The 24203-nt window shown below is 44.6% G+C and overlaps 1 protein-coding gene across 12 annotated transcripts in view; it reads right to left on the bottom strand.

Annotated features, from left to right (window-relative positions):
* Positions 1 to 24203, bottom strand: part of ZMYM4 (zinc finger MYM-type containing 4) — a 1242519-nt gene that overhangs the window by 454415 nt on the left and 763901 nt on the right. For all 12 annotated transcript variants that reach the window (XM_069223800.1, XM_069223806.1, XM_069223798.1 and 9 more), the window contains exon 14: positions 14962 to 15112. In XM_069223800.1, the coding sequence (XP_069079901.1) occupies positions 14962 to 15112 (151 nt within the window). The remainder of the gene's footprint in view (positions 1 to 14961; positions 15113 to 24203) is intronic.

Here is a 24203-nt window from a genome sequence, read left to right as displayed (position 1 = left end):
TAAATGTAGACAGATAGAAGTGAAAGCTAGATTTGCTTTTTGTAAATGCAGTAAATAATCTCTCGTACTGTTTGCTTAAGAGGATCAATGTTTTGCGTTTGGCAATAGCAAACAAAAAGATTCCATTTTGCCGCATAACATTGCCGGGTTGTGGGTTTACGTGCTTCTTTAAGAATATCCATACATTCTTGCGGGAATTGAAAATTCCCAACTTCTATGACCCCAGTAGCCATATCGCTGTTGAGTGATTTGGCATCCGGTTGTCTTATTTGACCCTGATTTCGTGTTAGGTCTGGTCTGTTGGGAAGCTTTTGATGTGGAACTACTGAGTTTTCCAAAAGTGCTTTGAACCATGGTTGACATGCCAATGTAGGAGCTACAACGATCATGGTGAGAGAAGACTCTTTCAGCTTTCGAACCAGAAAGGGAATAAGTGGGAGAGGGGAAGAAGTGTAAGCAAATATCCCTGACCAACTTATCCGCAGGGCATTGTATTTAGACTGAGGGTATTGGTACCTGGAGAAGACGTTTGGGCATTTTTTGTTTTGAGGTGTGGCAAATAGGTCTATTTGTGGTGTTGTCCACTTTTGGAAGGACTGGTGATGGACTTGTGGGTGGAGTTCCTATTCGTGGACTTGTTGCTGCATCCTGCTGAGCAGGTCTACAAAGTGACTATGTCCCTGGGAGATATTGAGCCACTATGTGAACGTGGTGATAAAGTGCCCACTTCCATATTATTTGTGCAAGATGGGATAGTTGATGACTGTGTCCCCCTCCCCCTTGTTTTTGACGACGATAGTACATGACAGTCATGCTGTCTGTACTTATCAACACTATTTTGTGATGCAATTGTGGAAGAAACACTTTCATTGCTAGGAAGACTGCTTACAGTTCCAGGTAACTGATGTGGAAGGATTGCTGAGTGGTGTCCCATAGCCCCTAGACTGAGGTTGTAGAGATGATCTCCCCAACTGGTATTTGAGGCATCTATTGTGAGAGTGACCTGAGGCACAGGGTCTAAAAAGGGCCACTCTTTCATAAGGTTTGTGGTGTTCCACCAATGCAGAGAGCAATAGGTCTGGCAGTCCAACAACACTAGATCTTCCATTTGACCCTGTGCTTGAGACCATTGATGGGCAGTGTTGAAGGGGACACATATTACGTCTGGCATGTGGTACGATGGCAATGCAAGATTCCATCATCCTTTACAGTTGCATAACAGTTTTGTGTATGCTTGATTCTCTGTTAATGTAGCAATCATTGTTTGGAAGGCCTGAACTCGGGCTTAGCTTGGAAACGCTAGTCCTAATTGTGTTGAGAATCGCCCCTAGATAGGGCTGTATCTGGAGAAGTTGAAGATGAGATTTGAAGTAAATGATGGTGAACCCCAGAGAGTGTAGGCGACGAATTGTGAGTTGTGTGGCTTTGACACTGTGTGAATCAATTAGCTTTGATAAGCCAATCGTCCAAGTAAGGGAAGACATTAATTTATTGTCTCCTGAGATGTGCAGTGACTACTGCAAGACATTTTTTGAATACTCAGAGCAGTTGTGACCCCCAAATGGTAATACCTTGAATTGGTAATGTTTTCCTGCAACTATGAATCTTAGGTATTTGCTGTGTGCTTGGTGAATGGGAAAGTGAAAGTAATTGTCCTTTAGGTCCAACGTTGTCATGAAGTCGCCTTGTTGCAGAAGGGTAATAACATCCTGAAGAGTGACCATATGGAAGTGTTTGGATTTGATGTAGTGGTTTAAGGGTCTGTGATCCAATATTGGTCTAAAAGACCCATTTTATTTTTAGGTATTAGGAAAAAAAGGTAGTACACTCCCGTTCCCGTGTGTTGTAATGTACTGGTTCTGGAGCCCCTTTGAGAAGAGAGTGTACTTCCTCTGAGACAAGCGAGATGCTCTCCTGAGAGTCTGAGTACGAGGGGGTATATTTGGTTGAGTAAAAGTGAGCTCCAGGCAGTAACCATTTTGGACAATTGAAAGGACCCATTGATATGTGGTTGAAACCACTGCAGGTAAAAATCTTACAACCTTCCCCCTACAGGAGTTGTGTGAGTTGGTAGGTTTTCGTGGAAGTCATTGTTTGGTGGTGGAAGAGGAGCCTCTTGATGGAGATGGCCTTCCTCTTCCTTTGTTACTGTTGCCTCCATAGGAACCTCTACAATAACCTCTGGTGTATTGAAAGGTGGGCTTTGTTTGAGTGGAAGACTGTTCCTGAAATAATGATCAAAAGCCCCTTACAACTCCTGTACAACGAAAAATACCTGTGTGTGCTGGCTTGAGTGCTCCCATAGCTTTGGCAGTTTCTCTTTATTTAGATTTTCAATTGTGGTATCCACTTGTGAGCCAAATAAATGCTCTTTATCAAATCACATGTTCAACACTGCCTGTTGTACATCTGTTTTAAAGCATGTAAGCCAGCATATCACCTAATAAGGACGCTGGTGTTAATACCGCATGCTGCTGTATCAGCTGCATCGAGCACACATCTAATGGAGCGGTTTGTCCCTCAGCTACAATTTCTATCCCCTTTAAGGATGTTCCTCCGGGAGGTACTGTAGAAGCTCCTCCATGGCACCCCAGTGAGCTCTTTTGTATCAGGGTAACAACATCAGCGCGTTAGCAATCTACCAGTGATTGGCTACTTGAACTGCCACTCTTTTCCTGCTGCATCTATTTTTTTGCTTTCTTTATCAGGAGGAGGTGTGTCTCCTGCTGATTAGCTATTAGCTCTTTTGCGAGCAGTAGAGTCAAAGACAGTCTTGAGGGATTTGTACTTTTAGAAATAAAGGGTCACTTGGTGCAGAGTGGTTTTTTTTTTTTTTAATCTACTCTGGGAGTGATAACCCTTGATCGTATGCGTACCTGAGCATGCCTGGGAGCATTGGAAGAAACTCACTCTCCTTATGTGTTGCACCAAGGGTGTCAAAAAGAAAATCCTCTTCTATTGGATCTATGTACATATGTACACTGTGATATGCTGCTGCCCTAACTATAACCTGTTAGTATGAGGTGGAATCCTCAGGCGGTGAAGGTTAGCTGGGTAGAGATCTGGATCTTTAGGGGTAATAGGATCCGGTGCATATGCATCCCACGGGTCTTGATCATTTATTGTATCTCCCAAATCATGAGCCCAACTAGTTTGCGATTTTGGTTGTGTGAACCCCAAAGGAGGGGGCGATGTTAGTGGAGGAATATGCTGTGGAGAAGTAGGTGGAGAGGGTTGAATAAGAAAAAACAAGTCTTCTTTTATAGTCTTTTTTTTTTTTTTTTTAAAGGTAGAGAGGAGTCAGGAGCCTTTTGAAAATTCAATTTCCTTTTTAAAGGGGGAGGAGGTGATGTTATAATCTGTCCTGTTCCCTCTTGAATTTGAAGTTGCCGCTGACGAGCATCCATAACTTCTAAAATTGGTTCCACCGGTGAAGTGATGGTGGTTGGACACTGTCCAGAATCTATACAAGTATTTAAGATATTCGGTTCCGAAGTCTTTTGTGTATGGGATATTTTTGTGCCGAACTTGTGGATGGCTACTTTTTCTTTTTTCGTTGCCGAAGTGGTCGGTACCGAAGTATTCGGCACCAAAGCACCATGTATTTTTGGTTGTGTCGGAACTGAATTTCTCTTAGTTTTTTTCCGGTGGCGAGCTGGAAATCAGGGCAATCAAATTATTTTCTTGGCTCAGAACAAGGCTGAAAGGCAGTGGCGGACAGATGATATAATTCTGTGTAGTTTTGGCTGAGGGTCTGTGACAATTGCAACGGCTGACCAATGTCAGATTGTACATCAGAGTCATAATCTTGATTGGAGAAGGCCTCCTTCTGCTCCAACTCTTCTTGTGCATGCTCGTCGCGGAAGACGTCCGGTGTATCATCTGGAGTTCAAGTCGCCATTTCCATTTGACAATCTCTTCAATCTCTAAGTGTCTTTAGTGATCTAAAGTAACGTCACGCTTCACAAGTCTGCTTGTTGTGGTTGGGGTAAAGACACAAATTACACAACTGGTGGTGGTCGGTGTGTGGATATTTAGAGTGGCATAGAGGGCAAAACTGAAATGGAGACGATTCCATTAGGACTGCATAGTTAAATGCCTGAAAGTCCAGCGTCTGCCCTGAAGGGCTGAAAATTCATTCCGGGTTTAAGTTGGAAGAGAAAAATAAAGTATGGAGGAGTGCAGGATCAAAACAATACCGACTATGATAGAAAGACAGAATACCATTCTCGACTATATCGAGCCAAGAACTCCAAACCCAACGACTGAGAGCAAAAATCTAACAAAGTACTCTATGCTCATGCGCAGCATTACAGAGGAGGAGTCACTCGATCCTGTGAGACGAAAAGCTTCTTCTAAGAGAAACAAGTTGTACTACTCAAAACCCAACACTAGATGGAGAGCTTTTGCATAGCATGTGTATCTACAGCCACACATGCCATCAAACATATAGTTTGCAACTCATAAGGTCTGCTTGTGGAACCCAAAGACACCATGTTAGAAAGGGCATAGAAGCAGAAGTAGGGCAGTGAGCACCAGAAAGGCTTTATTCCTTCAAGACAATTGAGTATCTTAACCCATTAATTGACAGGGGCAGTTGATCTTGCTAATGTATACCATTCACATTCAGTTTTGATTTCACTGGGATACAGCTAGAGCATTCGAGCAGAGAATTGGGAATATTTAGGGGCTTGTCTAAAGAACTTTGAGATCCCCCTCAAAACAGTCAGTTAAAGCTGAGATCCTGATAAATAACTCGAAAGAGGTCAGGGTACAGATAAGAGGTACATGTCAGAACTGTTCCCTTTCACTTCTTGTCTTTGATCTATTTATTAGGCACTTAGCTCAAGTAATAAGTGCAGGGGAATAAATAGTCCCTATTGAATCTGAAGGGCACAGGAACAAAATTGCACTCTGCGCACAATTTAATAATCTACACTAGTCAACCTGAGTTAACCATTCAGAGCTTTCACCACCTTCTCGGGCACTTCATCAATCAGGAGAAAACAGATTATGACTTGGAATATAGATAAATTTAGCATACCTGAAAACACTGTGTAAGGAAATGCCTTCTTGGCATGGTTACCCCCTAACGTTTTGCCTTTGCTGATGCTAAGTTATGATTTGAAAGTGTGCTGGGACCCTGCTAACCAGGCCCCAGTACCAGTGTTCTTTCCCTAAATTGTACCTTTGTCTCCACAACTGGCACAACCCTGGCACTCCGGTACGTCCCTTGTAACTGGTACCCCTGGTACCAACGGCCCTGATGCCAGGGAATGTCTCTAAGGGCTGCAGCATGTCTTATGCCACCCTGGGGACCCCTCACTCGGCACATGCACACTGCTTCTCTGCCTTGGGCATAGGTAAGTCACCCGTCTAGCTGGCCTTACTGCCCTAAGGCAGGGTGCGCTATACCACAGGAGAGGGCATATGTGCATGAGCACTATGCCCCTACAGTGTCTAAGCAAAACCTTAGACATTGTAAGTGCAGGGTAGCCATAAGAGTATATGGTCTGGGAGTTTGTCAAACACGAACTCCACAGTTCTATAATGGCTACACTGAAAACTGGGAAGTTTGGTATCAAACTACTCAGCACAATAAATGCACACTGATGCCAGTGTACATTTTATTGTAAAATACACCCAGAGGGCATCTTAGAGATGCCCCCTGAAAACATACCCAACTTCTAGTGTAGGCTGACCAGTTCCTGCCAGCCTGCCACACACCACACATGTTGCTGGCCACATGGGGAGAGTGCCTTTGTCACTCTGTGGCCAGGAACAAAGCCTGTACTGGGTGGAGGTGCTTCTCACCTCCCCCCTGCAGGAACTGTAACACCTGGCGGTGAGCCTCAAAGGCTCACCCCTTTTGTTACAGCGCCCCAGGGCATCCCAGCTAGTGGAGATGCCCGCCCCTCCAGCCACTGCCCCCACTTTTGGCGGCAAGGCTGGAGGAGATAATGAGAAAAACAAGGAGGAGTCACCCACCAGTCAGGAGAGCCCCTAAGGTGTCCTAAGCTGAGGTGACCCCTGCCTTGAGAAATCCAACATCTTGAGTTTGGAGGATTCCCCCCAATAGGATTAGGGATGTGCCCCCCTCCCCACAGGGAGGAGGCACAAAGAGGGTGTAGCCACCCTCAAGGACAGTAGCCATTGGATACTGCCCCCCCAGACCTAAACACACCCCTAAATTCAGTATTTAGGGGTTCCCCAGATCCCAGGAAATTAGATTCCTGCAACCTGAAGAAAGAAGGACTTCTGACCTACGAGCCTGCAGAGGAGGAGGAAGACGACAACTTATTTGTCCCCAGCCCTACCGGCCTGTCTCCAACTTCAAAAACCTGTTCCAGCGACGCATCCAACAGGGACCAGCGACCTCTGAAGCCTCAGAGGACTGCCCTGGACCACAGGACCAAGAAACTCCCGTGAACAGCTGCCCCTGTTCAAAACCTGCAACTTATTTGCAACAAAGAAGCAACTTGTGCCTGCCTGCAACGCTAGAGTGACCCCCGGGTCCCTCCATTGTTTTCAATCTAAAACCCGACGCCTGCTTTGCTCACTGCACCCGGCCGCCCCTGTGCTGCTGAGGGTGTACTTTGTGTGCCTTCTCCCACCCCAGTGCTCTACAAAACTCCCCTGGTCTACTCCCCGAGGACGCAAGTACTAACCTGCTGGCAGACTGGAACCGGAGCACCCCTGTTCCCCAAAGGCTCCTATGTGTTTTGGGCACCTCTTTGACCTATTGCCATTTTTACAAAGACAGTACACAATATTGCATTTATTCAAAGTTCCTAAAGTATCTAAGTGAAGTACCTTGCATTTAAAATGTTTGCTGTAAACCTTGAACCTGTGGTTCTTAAAATAAACTAAGAAAAGATATTTTTCAATATAAAAACTTATTGGCTTGGAGTAGGTATTTGAGTGTGTGTTCCTCATTTATTGCCTGTGTGTGTACAGCAAATGCTTAACACTACCCTCTGATAAGCCTACTGCTCGACCACACTACCACAAAATAGAGCATTAGAATTATCTACTTTTGCCACTATCCTACCTCTAAGGGGAACCCTTGGACTCTATTTTTTACTTTGAAATAGTACATACAGAGCCAACTTCCTACACACTGGCATGCAATACCTGAGTGTTAACATCTTCCAATAACTGGATCAAATGCCCAAAGAAAATTTGCAAAGAGTAGTGAGGATATAGGAAAATATCTTAAAATGTGTCTCTCCTGTTAATTTATTGATGTGTTAATTTAATAAAAATGCACATTCTTCCTAAATTTAGTTTATTTAGCTGCATCCCATCATCCGGTCATTCTTCTATACTTCAAAAAGTCCAGAGCAGTATTAGTAGTTTTTAGCAGGCTGGCAAGAGTAAGCAACTCATGGAAAAAAATTAAGGTGTTATAAAGTTTAAGTCAGGTGACAATCCTGAAGATGTCTTTTAGGATACAAGATGACTCAGTAATCTATTTCTAGTTATGACACTGGCATAATGCTTCAGATTGCTTTCTGTATAAATTTGGCTTCCTTGAATACTTAAAAAATATAAAATAAACTTTTTTAAAAACCCACAAAAAAACAGACACCAGACAAGATCATGAAAGCGGGAGCTACAATGTGGCACATGTTCAGTGTTAGATTGTCGATCCTGCAACATAGCGATAATGCACCAATTTGGGGTGCATCGGGCACTCCTGAATGTGTGAGAGATGCCTTAAGTCCGTTCTCAAACTAGCAAATGTTACAACCTGAGGGATCTTATAGATGTCATGGGCCTGAAATCATAGACAGACGTATCTGCAACTTTGGACAGTATGGCAAAATTCAGATTCATCCAGCTCTCCTCTTGGCTTGCTATGCTGAACTGGGAGAGGGACAACAAAGGCACAGCCAACAAAAAAAGGATAGGCATTCAACTGGTGAACTAAAAAAAAAAAAAAAAGTAACAGCTAAGTGGTATGGATATTTGTGTGAAGCATATGACAAAAGGAGCCGTAATGAATCAAAAGTGGAATGCACACTTGACCAATGAAATGAAGACCTTAAAGAACTATGGCAACTAGCTCTAAATGTATTGAATTCCACTGCAAATCTTGCAACCCTCAAAAAAAATAGTCTCTGTACACCACAGAGTGCCTAGCGGACACCCAAAAGATGGCGAAATGGGCAAAGGTAATGGAAAATGGATTTAAGAAATGCTTCTCAATACTACCAATGCGCCAGCATTCAAAGGAAATCTTTTCTTTCTAGCTCTCCACGTCGACAAGGATGTCACAATAACACTGCTCCCCACTGAACTCCATCTGACGTCATCAGAGCCATAAGAAGTCCTTGCCGTCAGGCAGACGTCAGTTTCACCCACTTTTTTTTTTTTTAACATCCATATGAACATATATATTCTGAATATATAATTTTCCAAAATTACATATGTATACAATATATACAACCCATAACATTCTTGGTATATCCAAGCATGCAACAGGGAGGTGTGTGGGACCGTGAGGAATCCACAGTTAGATACTGTATCCACCAGAAAAAGCATTACAGAAGGTAAGTAACTTGTTCTTCTGATGGATGGATCTACCTGCGGATTCCTCCCCTTTTGAATAGAATCCCAAAGCAGTCCCACACTCTGAGGTGTGTGCCTGTCTGGCTATATCAAGAAATCCTGCAACACTGAACGGACAAAATGACCATCCATCCTCACTTCTGAGTCTAAGCAGTAATGTTTTGCCAAAGTGTGGAGGGAAGCCCAAGTTGCTGCTTTGAAAATATCAACAGGTACACCTCTAGGCAAAGCAAAAGTGGGAGACTTAGCTCTGGTCGAATGAGCTCCAATGCCCTCAGGAGTATCCTCCTTTGTTAGCGAATAACATTTTTATGCAAAGAATGAACCACCTTGACCGTGTTCTTTTATGGACAGCATTGCCTTTCATCTTGCCAATGAAGAGCTGATCATCCGTCCTGAAGTCTTTCGTCCTGTCCACATAGAAGCTCAGGGCTCTCTTCGGATTGAGACGATGCAGTCTTTCCTCCTCCTGCGAAGGATGGGGAGGAGGGTAAAAGGATGGAATGATGATAGATTGTCCTAAATGTTAAGGTGTCACAACCTTAGGTAGGAAAGCCGCCCTGGTTCTCACAACCACCTTATTTGCATGGAAAGCAGTAAGAGGGGGTTTCACACTTAAAGATCGCTAGCATGCCTAGCCAACGTGATGGCTATCAGAAAAATAGCTTTAAATGTAAGAAGCCACAACGGACAACTATGCAATGGTTCAAACGGTAAACCTATCAAATATGTTAAGACTCAATTTAAATCCCACTGAGGCATTATAAATGCAGTGGAAGGAAACCTATAAAACCCTTAAGAAGCCTTAATACTATAGTGAACTTAAGAGGGTTGATCAGGTAAACAAGTAAAAGCAGACAGTGCAGATAACTAACCCTTCACTGTCGCAACTGTGCAACCTTGTAGCGCTAAGGAAAGAGCAAATTGCATAACATTTGACAAATGGCCCTTTAAAAGATCAATGTGTCTCAAACAAATTTTGCCCATCTGCTAGCGTAGACAGTCTTGGTAGAGTGTCGCCTGGCCTATAAAATAACATCCACCACTTCAGGGGGAGAGACGAAGAATTAAAGTTGCCCCATTCAATCTACAGGGATGTCGGTCCAGGCTCTGGAGGTGGGGGTGTAGAACCTGTCCCTGCAACTGCGAGAGGAGGTCTGCCCTGAGAGGGAGCGGAGGGAACAGTGATAGTGGAAGGTCATCTGTGTACCACACCTTTTTGGCCAATCCGGGGCTATTAGTATGACTTGTGCCCGGTCTTGATAAATCTTCCTCAGAACCAGAGGAATCAAGAGCATAGAAGGAAACACATAAAGCAGCCGGTTACTCCAGCACAGCTGAAACACTACCCCCAATGCTCCCTGTATCGTATGCTGGAGGCTGCAGAACAAAGGGCCAGTGCGTGTTCTCGCAAGTGGCAAAAAGGTCTTTTTGAGGGGGTTGCTCCCACAAATGGAAGACTTGAAGAACCACCTCCGGATGGAGATGCCAATTGTGGTCGGCTATTAAGTGCCAGCTGAGACTGTCCGCACGTACGGTGAGAACTCCAGCCACATGGTTTGCTACTAAGCAAATCTCATGGTCCTGAGCACAGGACCAGAGTCGCAGAGCCTCTCTGCAGAGAAGGTACAACCCTACTCCTCCGGTTGCTGATGTACCACATCGCAGTAGTGTTGTCTGTCAAGACTTGAACCGATCTGCAGCAGGGTCTCTGGAGATTGTTACTGACTCCTTGAGCTCTCCTTTAAGATGAAACCACTACTTGCGGAGGCACTACAGGAGAGCCCTTATGTGCCAATGTGCGTGAGTGACCAGCAGAATACAAGAATCAAAAAGACCAAGCAGGTGTAGGACCTTTAGGACCAGAACAACCGCTCCATCTGAAACTTTGGAATCATAGCCTGTATGTCCCGAATTCTCCGAGGAGACAAGGCATGATTTGATGTTGTGTCCAGTACTGCCCCTATGAACAGGAGGGCTCCAGGTGAGATTTGGGCACATTCAATGAAAAGTCTAGGTTGAAAAACTACTGGGTTGTTGTCTGCAGATGGTTCAACACTAACCCTGGGGACTAGGCTTTGATCAGCCAATTGTCCAGGTAAGGGAATACTGAAAGTCCCTTTCTTCTGAGATGTGCTGCAACCACTGCCATCACTGTTAGGCTCGAGGTGCGGAAGTAAGACCAAATGGAAGGACCGCAAACTTGTAGTGCTGCAACCGCACCACGAACCACAGATACTTCCTGTGCGAATTCAGAATGGGGAAGTCAAAATACGTGTCCTGCAAGTCGATAGAAACCATCCAGTCTTCCTTGTCCAGCGCTAGAAGCACCTGTGCCAGGGTCAATATTTTGAACTTCTCCTGTTTGAGGAACCAATTCAAAATCTTCAGGTCCAGAATGGGCCTCAGGCAACCATCTTTCTTGGGAATCATGAAATATCTTGAATAACATCCCTGGCCTCTTTCCTGCGCCGGAACCAATTCCACTGCACCCTTTAACAGCAGATTTCGAACCTCCTGCCGAAGCTCTAGCAGGTGCTCTTCTGAGCAAAAAGATTGTTGGGAAGGGAGGGGGAAAACTCCAGAAAGGGAAGGGCATAACCATTTTCTACAATTCTCAGCACTCACGAGTCTGATGTTATCAACTCCCACTCTTGAAGAAAATGAATTGAGCTTCCCCTTATGGGCAACACATGCTGCAGAAAGGGGAGAGAACTAGGACTGCTTCCCTGACAGGTTCCCAGCAGAAGGAGGAGGAGGAGGAAGGCACCTGACTATCTTGCAAAAGCACTGCAAAATGGCACTGTACATCCTACGGCAATTTAGGGATGACATATTTTGCCTAATTCACCATCACATGAATGTACCTGCCAAGCAAGCATGTTGCACTGACTGAGTTTAGTGCCATGCTTCCTTAAGGAAATATCTTTTTCACCGATTGCTCCATACGCTTGGATTCTGTATCAGCAGGGGTTGTAGAAAATGACCTAGGAGCAAGAATCTCGCACCACTAAGCTTTCAGGAGTTGGATGCTGACTCAAGATCTGCGGGTCACCTGGTGCAACACTGTACCGCCTGGCAATGGATTTAGAAGTTGCAGGATTAGTAACAGGCTTCTTCCATATATCTCATATTGGCTCGGACAAGGTTCATTAAATGGAAGTAGGAATTCTCATGACAAGGTAAAAGAATGGAGAAGCTCAGTCAAAATATTATATTTCAACTCTGTAGTAGGCAGAGGCAAGTCTAAAGGTTCAGCTGCCTTTTTTAATTACTCCATGGTATGAAGTAACCTCTGGAGAAAGTATACCCCCAGTGGATAATTCCTACTCCGGGGATGTATCAAGCCCACTTGCTATCTCAATTCCCTGAAAGTCATGGGAAGGCAATGCATCTCTCCTTCCTCCAGCTCCTGCTGTTTCTCAAAATACTGCTGTTCCTTTAACAGCCTCAAAGCTTCCCTCCTTGATCTCAGCCTGGATTCCAGGCACGGCGCTGATAGAGAATTTACCGACCTCAAAGAAGCCTGCTGTGGCAAAGGCAAAGTCGGCGCCAGATCCTCATTCCGCGCCAGAGTAGACTGACTTGACGTCGGTAGAGGTCTATCAGACGATCATATCGTCGCCACAGGTGCAGCCATCGCCGACAGAGATGGTGTCTTCTACGGCGCCGACTCATGTGGAGTGGAAGGCAGAAAAGACATGAATGGAGCCTGCCTATACGGCGCCGGTATTCCAAGATTAAATGCTAAACAACCCAGGGGGCCAGCAGGCGCACCAGAGGGGATCACTGCTTTATTAAAAATGCTGAACCTAGCATTTAAGAAATCAGTCGGATCCATTCCCAAAGTCGGAAAGGCCGGATACTCTTGTTCCTTTTGTGGAGGTTGAACTTGACTTGTCGCCTCATCTTCCAACTCCTGACCTTGTGTGGATGCAGGAGAAAACTGAGCCACAGGACTCGAACGTGACGCCGATATCGCCACCAAAGACGGCGCCAGTGATGTCTCAGGTGACTTTGGATGAGGCGAGAGAGTGGGACTCACTTCCCAAGCATTGCGGTGCCAAGATCTGGAAATCAGAGATACAGACAGAGGGCTGTCATCTCGAGATGAGTGACAACGACGTTTGTGGATTCTTGAAGATCTATGTGTCAGACTCCTCCCAAGGCCTGGATCTGGACCGTAGCAATAAAAATATCTCCCTCGAAACAGTTACACAACGGAGAGGCAGAAAAAACGTTAGCATTGAAGGCGCCGAAATAAGGGAACTGATGTCAGCAGGCCGGCAAGGAATTCTTATGGCTCCGATGGCATCAAATAGAGTCATGTGCGGAGCCCAGTCATTGTGACGTCCTCGTCGACGTGGAGAGCTAGAAATAAAACATTTCGTTCAAAAGCTGGCACATTGGCAGTATTCAAAAGGTGAGGAATCCACAGGCAGATGTATCCATCAGAAATACATGTTTGTGAGCTGCCCTGCCCTTTTTTAATAAGTAAAATAATTTCAGCCACCATTAATCTACATTTTGAGGTTACCCCCACTCAAACTTATCTGGTGCTAGCATGAAGGACAAAGGAAATCAGGACCAGAAAAAGGCTGAACTATTTCTCTACCTAATGCTGACTGCCAAACTGTTAACGTGTTTAAAAAAAAAAAAAGATTGATACCATCGCTCCTTTAAAAATGGACTAAATTGGTAGTAAGTATTAGTAAGCAACATAAGGCAAGATCCAGAGTAAAGAAAACAATTCTGGCATCAGATAACGGGCTGCTTAGGTTACAGCTCTTTGCTATCTTAACACTTTAGTCCAATGATTATGCATGCCACTACCATGTTTCGAAGTCGATTGAAGGAGATGAGGACTAAAACAAAAACAACAAAAGAAGCCAGAAACTTGTCCCAACAACAGGAGTATACTGATTTTATGGAGGGATGTGTGGTTGCCAGAATGACATCAACCACTTGGGGAGGAAGATCAAATGAGAACAACTGCTGACTTTCAATCTCCATGCATGAGGACTGTGTAGGCCTCGCTGCGGGACACTCCCCTGCTGCTGCAACAGAAGGTTCTCCCGAAGCAGCAGTCTGATGGGAGGACAGATGCTCATGCAGGAGTCAGTGATGAAAAGATTATGAATAGCTTGAGCCCTTCTTGAAGAGCAAGGTGTCAGCGTCTTATGGGTTGCTGGAATGCTGCAGCCCAAAAAAGCAGGCATAGCCTTGATCAACTTTATCAAGTGGAGTCAGAGAACAGTATAGGCTGCACCTTGTCATCCAGAGTAGACACTGGAATCAATGCTCAAGATCAAGTGTGGGTTGTGGGGTCAGGACAAACATCTTCACCAGAGCAGGACAGGAAACTGACCCAAAGAATCCAACAGGCACAAAGGGTAGAGTTGACAGTGGCGTCCAGTTGGGGATCCTTGTGGTTCCTTGAACCCAAAGACACATCAGATGGAGATGCCAGCATGTCAAAGAGGCACAGTACAATGTCATGGCATTGCTAAAATTTGCTGCGGTGTCTGCAAAGGCCCCGAAATTTGTGTTACTATGTGACAAGCGTTAGAATCTTTGCCTAAGGAGAGAGAGGAAGACTTTGAATCACATTTAAGATGTTGTCCCTCCTCAGGAGTTCTTTTTGGAGTTACCCAAGGACCATGAATTAGACGAAGATTTGCTGGATGAAGGACTTTGGGAATGGGACCTTCACTTCGACCAGTCATGACAGAATTTTCAATTTTGGTGGCATACAATTTAAATTCACAGCCCCAGGTACCCTTGGTAATCACCAAGGTGTAGACACTACAGGCTAGGAGTACGACCCCAAAGAACAAATCTGGTGGGGATCTATCAAAGATTTGCTTGCGACCACTGCTACAAGGCTTGTACCTTATACTTTTAGGAGGCCCCATTGTTCCTTGCACATTGGAATTTTCAGGCAAATTTCAAGAAGTTTGTAGTTATGCCATGTGACAGACAAGGGGTAGCTCTGAATCAGAGTCTGGTGGTGTGGACAGAAAGGACCAGACATCAGTGTGCTTAGGTGTTGCCTATATGAAGCGCAGCTAGACAATTCCAGAGTGGACAATGCTGGTGAGGAACAGCCTGATGCTACCTACAGGCGTACACGGAAACTTGCTTGAAAGTTTCCAGACCACGTCTAACAACTGGGAGCGTACTGAAAAGTGAGGAATCTGCAGTTAGCGGTATCTATAAGAAACAGCATACAAGTGTTCCTCTAAACCAATATATATGTGCAGTAACTGACTGAAGTCTTGCCTTTGCTAGTGTACCATACAAGTTTACAAATTATGATGGTGGTTGAAATCTAATAAAAGCCACATAATTATCACTTGTGGTTTTTCAGGGGCCCACAAATTTTACCTGCGTTGTTTGGAGGTGTTGTATCAGATGAACTCTGATGATTACAGAATATCAATATACACAGCAGATTGCAGAAATGCTTGATCTCCCCGCGCCATTTGAGGGACTCGCTGAGTTTCCCTTGTCGCTTACAACCGTCACATTTCGCCATCTGTGGGGTGGAAAGAAAATGCACCTCTTAAAAACTTGATGAGGTAGATATTGATGTACCAACGTTCGCAAATCACAGAATAAGTGTATTACAATAATAAAATCCATTTCTTACCATAGCTATTTCATCCCAACAAGCCAGTTACCAAATATCAAATACAGTTAAAAAAAAATAAAGAATTGTGGCAATCCAGTCAGAGCCAGTAACAGTACAAAACTATCCTAGGCATACAACCTATAAAGAACATACATAGGACTTAAAGGAATAAGTGGCTTAAGCTGAAACTGCTATACTTCATTCTTACTGCACAGGCATGCGTAAATTTGTTGGCAGCAGAAGATGGGAACCAAAAAATTTAAAAAGAATCCTGTCATCTTAAAGGCAATGTGGTGCCACAATGCAACTACATTCCCCTCCATCACCAACACAGACCCAGGCTCCACTTGTTACTTTCCCGGACTGCCTGGTGGTGGGCACAGTTGCATGCTGTGCAAGGAGAGCAAATGCAATTTTATTTTATTTTTTTACTGTAAGTCTCATCTCTCTCCTCTTTCAGGCCAGAAAAAAAAGCCACAGGTCTCAGTGTCACAGACCTTGGAAAACCCCCAAACAAAAAAATTAACAAATAGAGATTCTTGCCCTGCATATATCTGGAGTTGATTGGGAAATAAAAGTTGGTCCCTGAGCCTGCACTCTGATTCCTGGCACATACGTCTTGGGTGGGAGTTGGGATTTATTGTTGAGATTGGGGGTCAGAGATCAAAAGGTACACTTACAAGCACCTTGTGCATTTCAGTTTCAGAATACAAGTGTAGGCTGTGGCTCAATCTTCCTTTGGTGCATTAAGTCTATGGGCACAAAAGGGACTAAAAAGACAGGCATTAGGACGGGGACACACACACACAGGTTACATTTATTTCTTGGTTTCTGTGCAATTTGCACTTTAAAACTGCTGTTTTCTTCTACCTGTTGCTGTTTAAATGTCTCTCCTGGTTTTCCCCTAAATTGTGCTAAGGCTCCTTTTAAGGAAACCACCCTCCAGACACCCCCAAACTAAAAACATAAAATACCCCCATAAGCATCACCAGATTTTTCTAAGACACTGTTTAATCTGTTTTGTGGTTTCCATTTTTGAAAAGTGTATTCAGCATTTGCTTTTGACTAGAAGATGTGCTCTTTAAGTGTACGAAAAGCAGTATTGCAGTGGTTTTAGATTTGGGTCCTACCTGGAGGGTTGAATAGGAACTATAAAGTGTGTATTGAGCAACTTTGTATCCAAGGAGATTCTGACTTCAGGAGCACCTCCTTGCCCCTGCACACCAGTTTGTGCTTTACAGATTAGCCCACAGGCAGCTTGTGAGCAGGCCTTACGACTCTCTTCGTACCTGCACAAGCACTTAGGTTTAAGGTCACATGCTCCTTATATAGGTTTCTTATTGGGCATCCGTGTTCCAATTGGTTTCTAGGGCTTCTATTCGACTCAGGGTTAGGGTTCTGACTGCCTGATAGGCCAAGGGTTGTGATTGGTTTCTAATGCTAGAGTTTCTATTGAACTTAGGGTTCAGAGTGGCTGATAGAGCTAGGGTTTCTAATGGACTTAGGATGTGGGGTTTGATTGGCTGATAGAGGCACCGTTCTAATTGGTTCCTAGGACTTTTATTGGACCTAGGGTTTTGACTGGTTGCTAGGACTGTGATTGGTTACTTAGGCTAGCGGTGACACTGGCTCTAGGGTTAGGGTTCTCATTGGCCAGAGTTTCCATTGGCCCCAGGTCATCTGATCACTAGGGCTATTTAGCCTTGATGATCAGATCACCTCAGGCGGGGCATCGTGGCTAAGGGCAGAGAGGAAGCAGTCAGGTCAGGCATAGGGCCGGAGATGCTGCCCTTTTTAGCATTTACCAGCCACAACCTTAAGCCATCCACATCCACAAAATTAATAACAATCTCAGCAAATATACACTACTCATTTACAACAAACTAACCACATTTCAGTGGTTCAACTACTACAAAACCGTACAAACCATATCTACACACTCTTCTACTCCCCGCTGCCACACAGTAGCACCTTCAGTCTCACACAAAACATCACTGTCGTATACCACTATCAAATCCACACATCATAAGTACAACACAAACCCACATTATACATAACCTTAATCCCTTCAAACACACACAGCCTGTTCATACAAAACACCAGCTCTAACCTCTATATACTCCTAAAAGGCAGGCCATCATCTGGAAGCCTTCCAGCATAAAACACCACAAATCACCACACCTAAGGCCATCTTACATGAAACTATATAAAGACTGGTGAACACTTTTGAAAACTTAACTACACAACTGACATCCAACAAAGATCTTAACACAACAAACTCAGTTCAAAAAGTATGAGTGGCTACAGGATGAGTTTGATATCCTAATACCACTAAAACAGGACAAAGGAAAACAAGCACTTTGGATGAATGCATAACAAAGAAAGCAACAAGATGCAAAGCTGCAACAAATCTGGCTCAAAACAAATAACAGAGACAAGACCCACCTTAACAAACTTAACAGAATATACAAGTCAACAATTAAAAAGCCAAAAAGGTAGTATCAAACAGAATTCAAAATGCTACTGTTTAAATAAGTAATTTTTCAAAATCATCACTGAATTTCGTAATTCCAAATGCACAGAAGGAACGCAGCATATTTCTCTAGAATTTTACTGACAATCCGGCAAATTATTACACCACCGAAAACAGACATGTTGGACTGCTATTTAAAACAAAGAAAAACCATTAACCCATTTCCAACAATCCCCTCTAAGGTAGGCTAACTCAGTCTCTGCCATTCCAGAATATGCCCTCTTCACCATCTGGGATCAGCTTGAAACACAGTAGATCAGAATGGGGTTGTTGCACTATTTCTTTTAGACCTTTCAGCTTTTTTCGACAGTTGATCATGACACTCTAATCCCAAGACTCTCCAAAGCTGGCATAGAGAGGTTTGCTCTTGAATGGATCACATCCTACCTTCAAAACAGAACACATGTAATCCATACCCCCCCTTCTCTAATCCAAACCATACTTCACCAAAGCAGGGCTCCCTCAAGATTCCAACATTTCAACCATGCCTTTCAACATCTACATTAAGTCATTACCAGAAATGATCAATTAATTTCAGCTCACATGCTTTACCTACTCAAATGGCACACAAATACTTTTTTTTTGTTTTTCTTTTTTAAGCTGGAAAACCACAAAGACATTGGAAACAAAAAATTCTTCAGTTGCCTCAGAGCTGTTGATCAGTGGATGACATGGAGCCATCTCAAAATGAACGCTTTCAAAACTGAAATATTCATAAGTGGCAACTGGAAAAATTATGACCCACTCTGCATCTGGCCTGATGACCTGGTACCAACCTCCTAAAGTATCAATGAATGTAAGAAACCTTGGAATTACCATGGACTCCAAGCTTACAATGGGTGCCCAAGTGGACAAATTATGAAGATCGAACTTCATTACTATGAAAACTCAGACTCATCTCCCTACACCTAGGACTTCCACACAAGGTCCAAGCTAGTATCTCTTGTACTGTCAAAATGTAATCACACCAATAGCCTCTACCAACCATCATCTTTATCAAACATGAAGACTACAAAAGATTCAGAACTCTTCTGCCAGACTACTCCTACATGTAAAGTCACAAGCCTTCATCTCCCCTGCCTTGAGGGTGCTACATTGGTTACCAGTTGATACACCTTCAAGCTGCTATGTATCCTCCAATTGTAAATTCTATTCAACATGTCGGTCAGATATTGTGTGTCTCCGACAATCTTATGAATCTTGAAAGGGGTAATTTTGCTCCGTACTCAATATCAGAATCTTTCAAAGTGCCTTTACAACATTGTTTAAAAACACCAAACGTCATGCTTTGATGAGTTCCTGACACCAAAATGTGGACTGGGGCCAACAGAAGAGTGCAAAATGGCAATACAACACTTTTGACACCCAATTGCAAGTGTTCTCATAGCAAGAAGCACAGTGTGTTTTTCTAGCATCAGGTGTTGGTTGCAATGTAAGTAGTTTATACCTCTATAAGGTCTAACACGAAGTGTGTTTCATCCAAAATACTGAACGTTGTCCATCAAAATGAAAGGCCCTCAAGGACTGCAATGTTTATACATTTAAACAGACTATTTCAACGGCAAGGGATCAGGAGGCCTAGTGGAGTTCAATCCCTTGAAAACAGTGCTCTGCACTGGAGAAGCCAAGGCACAATTTTTCAGCCAAGATGTAATCATAGTGCCCCAGCAGACTTTTAAAAATCCTCTAGAAGCCAAGTTGTGCTGTGTGCACAACAGAGCTCAACATCACTTCTTCCTCAGAAAAACACTCAAATTTGGCTGCCTCAATCCTTTCCAACATTGGTGGAAGAATTATTTGAAAAAATCTCAGCCCTGGCAATTTCACTGGGCCACATTGAAGACCATAGTTTTTGATCCACTGCAGCACCCAAGACAGACAATTCATATGCAATTCAGCCATGCTCCTGCTCCAGGAGGAGCAGTCTAATACAAACTATGAGACCAGGCTTCTTCATAAAGTAACACAAGCAAACTCAGACTAGTCAGCCTACGTACGCCTGCTCAGGAAGGTACAAATGCTTGCTCATACCCAAGGAACTTACGGAATCTACTGCAACAAAGTGATGAAAGTAATGCTCGAATTAGACTAAGTCACTCACGATCCCTTGGGGTTGCCCTCTACATCACAGTTTTTCACCAAATGGAGGACAGCTAGTCATAGTAAAGAAAAAAAAGAAGGACAGCCTGGGATGCAGCCCAGAGTTACAACCAGTGTCTGTGATTAATTTTAGAATTCCAGCATTCATATCTTTTCATTTACCTTAGGTTAGAAAGATGAGCCCTTTTCAGAAACCTGTTCAGTTCTGAGGTCCAAGATCAATCTCGACTTTCCTATTTTCTTCTTCTCTAGAAACAGCATTGCATGCATGTGAAACTAGAAGACATTTTATGATGCAAAACAAACTTGAGTAGAAGCCCGGGTTTTGAAGGGCACTTTGAAACGTCTTAAACACTCCTTTAAGAAGAGGTGGTTCCTGCTGGATCTGCTGTAGATGGTGATAGTGCTCCTTCCTGGGTGGGTAACAGAGTGGTCTTTGTAGAAATTCCAGTGTGCAAAGATTGTACAATATGGAGAATGCAATGGGTGGTGGTGCCCATGAGCCATTCTGGTGTAACAACAGGGATTCTCCTCTCAACAGCCTACATGGGGCTAAGTGAGAAGGACAGGATGGGCAAGTCAGGAATGTTGTTGTCTTGAAAAAAACGTGGCAATCTCAAGCAGTTGGTCTCTGTGCTTCCTTGAGGGTGGCCATGCATTCCAGTGGGAGGAGAACTAGAGAAACACTAGGATGGCACATGCCAGATCACTAGGTTGAGCTGCTTGGGGTCTAGATGTCGGATCTCTCCCTGATTTTTGGTGAGATCGTCCGTTCTGTTGGGGAGTTTCTCTGGAGGACTGATGGATATTTCCACGAGTCTGTCTGGCTCAGGTGAGAGCTACAAGGATGTCTCTCAGGGACGTTTGTCACATCTTTCGCACCACAAGGGGGAGGAGCAGCAGAGGCTGAAAAGCCTAAGCAAATATTTGACATATCCTTATGCATTGCCCCATGGACTGTGGGTGTGCGACCAAGAAGCAAAGCTTTGGCATTTTGTATTCTCTGGGGTGGTGAACATGTCTATCTGTGAAGTTCGACAGTATTTGAAGAAGCAATCTACTACTTGGTAATTGAGTTCCCATTCGTGGACGTCTTGGTGTGACCTGCTAAGTAAGTATGCTAGACCACTGTCCGCCCAAATCCAGATTAAACAAGAAGCAAAAGGTAGAGAGAGTGGGTGCTGCCTTGCATATGTAGGTAGTACATTGCTGTCATGTTGTCCGCTGGAGGGGGGGGGGTTTGAAGGGGGCTGGGGGGCGGAAGGGGTCGGAGCTTTGCATCCTAATGGGATGGCTAGGAGTTTGAGATAGGTAATGTGGTAAGTAGTGCTGTTGTAGGTTCCACAACACTTGTACTGCCCTGAGACTGAAATGCAACCCCTCCAGCCTGCTAGCGATGCATCTATGGAACCGTGTGGTAAATGGGCTTTGAGCAGTCGGCCCTGCAACAAGTTGTTGCTATTCCACCAATGCAAAGAGATAAAAACTGTCCCTTACCACCATTAGATCCACCATCTGGTCCTATGCTTGGGACAATCATGCTGCAAGGCACTGTTGAAGCGGACACGTGCAGCCTGACAAGGGGCACTATTTCAATACAGGAGGCTATCATGTTGAGAAGTTACGTAACTATTTTGACTGGTAGATATTGGTCTGGCTAAAAAGTACAAGTGTTGGAAAGCTATAACTCTTTGCTAACTGGGACTGGCTTTGCCCATTACTTGGATTGAGAGCTGACCCTAGAAAGGGTTGAATTTGCTGGACGAAACATGACTTGGTGAGATTGATGGTAAAGCCTAATGAGTGTAGTAGAGAGATAACTGCTTGCTTATGGGCAAGGCACTGTCACCTGCTAGAGCTCTTGATCAGTCAACCGTCCAAACAAAACATGAAAGCCCCATTGTCTTAACAAATCACTGCTAAGCCCCTTTTGAGCAACAGTTACGCTGAACGTTACTGCTTAGAATTGGTAATGCTAGCCACTTGCCACAAACCGTAGGTAGCATCACTGGATTGGGTGGATGCAGAAATTTAAATATGCATGTCAGTTTCATTGCAACCATGAAGCCTCCTTGCTGCAGCGGAGGTATGAGGTCCTGAAAGTAACTATTTGGTAGCTTTCCAGCACTATGTATCAGACATCGAGAATTGGTCTGAGAGACGCATCCTTTTTGAGTATAAGAAAGTACAGAGAGCAAACTCTCTCTCCCTGGTGCTGTTAAGGGACAGGCAATACTTTTTAAAGGAGGGATTGTACTTCTTCCCCGAAATGGTCTATGTGGTCTTCACCAAGGTGTGAGGTGGTAAGTGGTGAGAGCAAATCTTTGATTTTCCCCACAATAGGTGTCATAGGGTTGGGTGTGAGTTTTTGCGACTCAATGTTTGGTAGTGGTGGAGGACTCCTTTCTGGAACTTCCTCTGGTTCTTCCTTTATTGTTGTTACCCCATACGTTCCTCTTTTTATCCTCAAGTGTAAGGCTGATAGGGTTGCTCTTGTCTTTAGTAAGATCTTGCATCTGGGAAGGTGGTTATAAAATATACAAGGTTTGCTGCCTGCAAAAACGCTTTGCAGTGGTTGGTACAGCTCCCATGGTCTTAACAAGATCAGTATCTGGTTATTCTAATATTTGGTCAACCTGTTGGCCTAATGTAGGAAGTTGGCTCTGTATATACTATTTCAAAGTAAGAAATAGTGTCCTTAGAGGTAAGATAGTGGCAAAAGTAGATAATTCTAATGCTCTATTTTTTGGTAGTGTGGTCGAGCAGTAGGCTTATCAGAGGTTAGCGTTAAGCATTTGTTGTACACAGGCAATAAATGAGGAACACACTGGAAGACTTACTCCAGGCCAATGGGTTTTTATATAGAAAAATATATTTTCTTAGTTTATTTTAAGAACCACAGGTTCAAGATTTACAGTTAATACTTTAAATGTAAGGTACTTCACTTAGATACTTTAGGAACTTTTAATGAAAACAATATGTACAGTCTTTGAAAATAGCTTATTGCCATTTTTACAAGTGGACACAGTGCAAAAATCAACAGTTCCTGGGGGAGGTAAGTAAAGGTTAGTTTTGAAGGTAAGTAAAACACTTACAAGTCTCAAGTTTGGGGCAAAGGCAACCCCAAAGTTACCACACCAGCAGCTCAGGGTCGGTCAGGTGCAGAGGTCAAAGAGGTGCCCAAAACACACAGGTGCCAATGGAGAACAGGGGTGCTCCGGTTCCAGTCTGCCAGCAGGTAATTACCAGCATCCTCGGGGGGCAGACCAGGGGGGTTTTGTAGAGCACTGGGGGGGTACACAAGTAGGCACACAAAACACACCCTCAGCGGCACAGGGGCGGCTGGGTGCAGTGTGCAAAGCAGGCATTGGGTTTTGGATAGGTTTAATGGAGGGACCCGGGGGTCACTCCAGCGGTGCAGGCAGGCACAGGGGGGCCTCTCGGGACAACCTCCACCTGGGCTAGGCAGAGGGTCATCTGGGGGTCACTCCTGCGTCAAAGTTCGGTTCCTTCCGGTCCTGGGGGGTGCGGTGTAGTGTTGGTTCTAGGCATCGGGTCCCTTGTTACAGGCAGTCGCGGCCAGGGGAAGCCTTTGGATTCTCTCTGCAGGCGTCGCTGTGGGGGCTGAGGGTGGTCGTCTCTGGTTACTCATGGGCTCGCAGTCGCCAGGGAGTCCTCCCTGAGGTGTTGGTTTTCTGCAGGTCGAGCCAGGGACGTCGGGTGCAGAGTGTAGAGTCTCAAGCTTCCGGCAGGAAACGTAAAGTCCTTGGAAGTTACTTCTTTGTTGCAAAGAAGTAGCTGGTTTTGAACAAGGCCGCAGTTCACTGAAGTTTCTTGGTCCTTTAGTCCAGGGCAGTCCTCTGAGGCTTCAGAGGTCGCTGGTCCCTGTCGGATGCGTCGCTGAGCAGGTTTTCGAAGTTGGAGACAGGCCGGTAGGGCTGGGGCCAAATCAGTTGTCATCTTCCTCCTTCTCTGCAGGCTTGTAGGTCAGCAGTCCTTTCTTCAGGTTGCAGGAATCTAGTTTCCTAGGTTCTGGGGAGCCCCTAAATACTGAATTTAGGGGTGTGTTTAGGTCTGGGAGGGCAGTAGCCAATGGCTACTGTCCTTGAGGGTGGCTACACCCTCTTTGTGCCTCCTCCCTGAGGCGAGGGGGGCAGTTCCCTATTCCTATTGGGGGAATCCTCCAAAATCAAGATGGAGGATTTCTAAAGGCAGGGGTCACCTCAGCTTAGGACACCTTAGGGGCTGTCCTGAATGGTGGGTGGTGACTCCTTGTTTTTCTCATTATCTCCCCTGGACTTGCCGCCAAAAGTGGGGGCTATGTCCAGGGGGCGTGCATCTCCACTAGCTGGAGTGCCCTGG

This window comes from Pleurodeles waltl, chromosome 3_1 (genome assembly GCF_031143425.1).
Source record: "Pleurodeles waltl isolate 20211129_DDA chromosome 3_1, aPleWal1.hap1.20221129, whole genome shotgun sequence".
In the NCBI taxonomy this organism is placed as follows: domain Eukaryota; kingdom Metazoa; phylum Chordata; class Amphibia; order Caudata; family Salamandridae; genus Pleurodeles; species Pleurodeles waltl.
The sequence above is the reverse complement of the archived record's forward strand: the minus strand, read 5'-3'. Positions and strand labels throughout refer to the sequence as shown.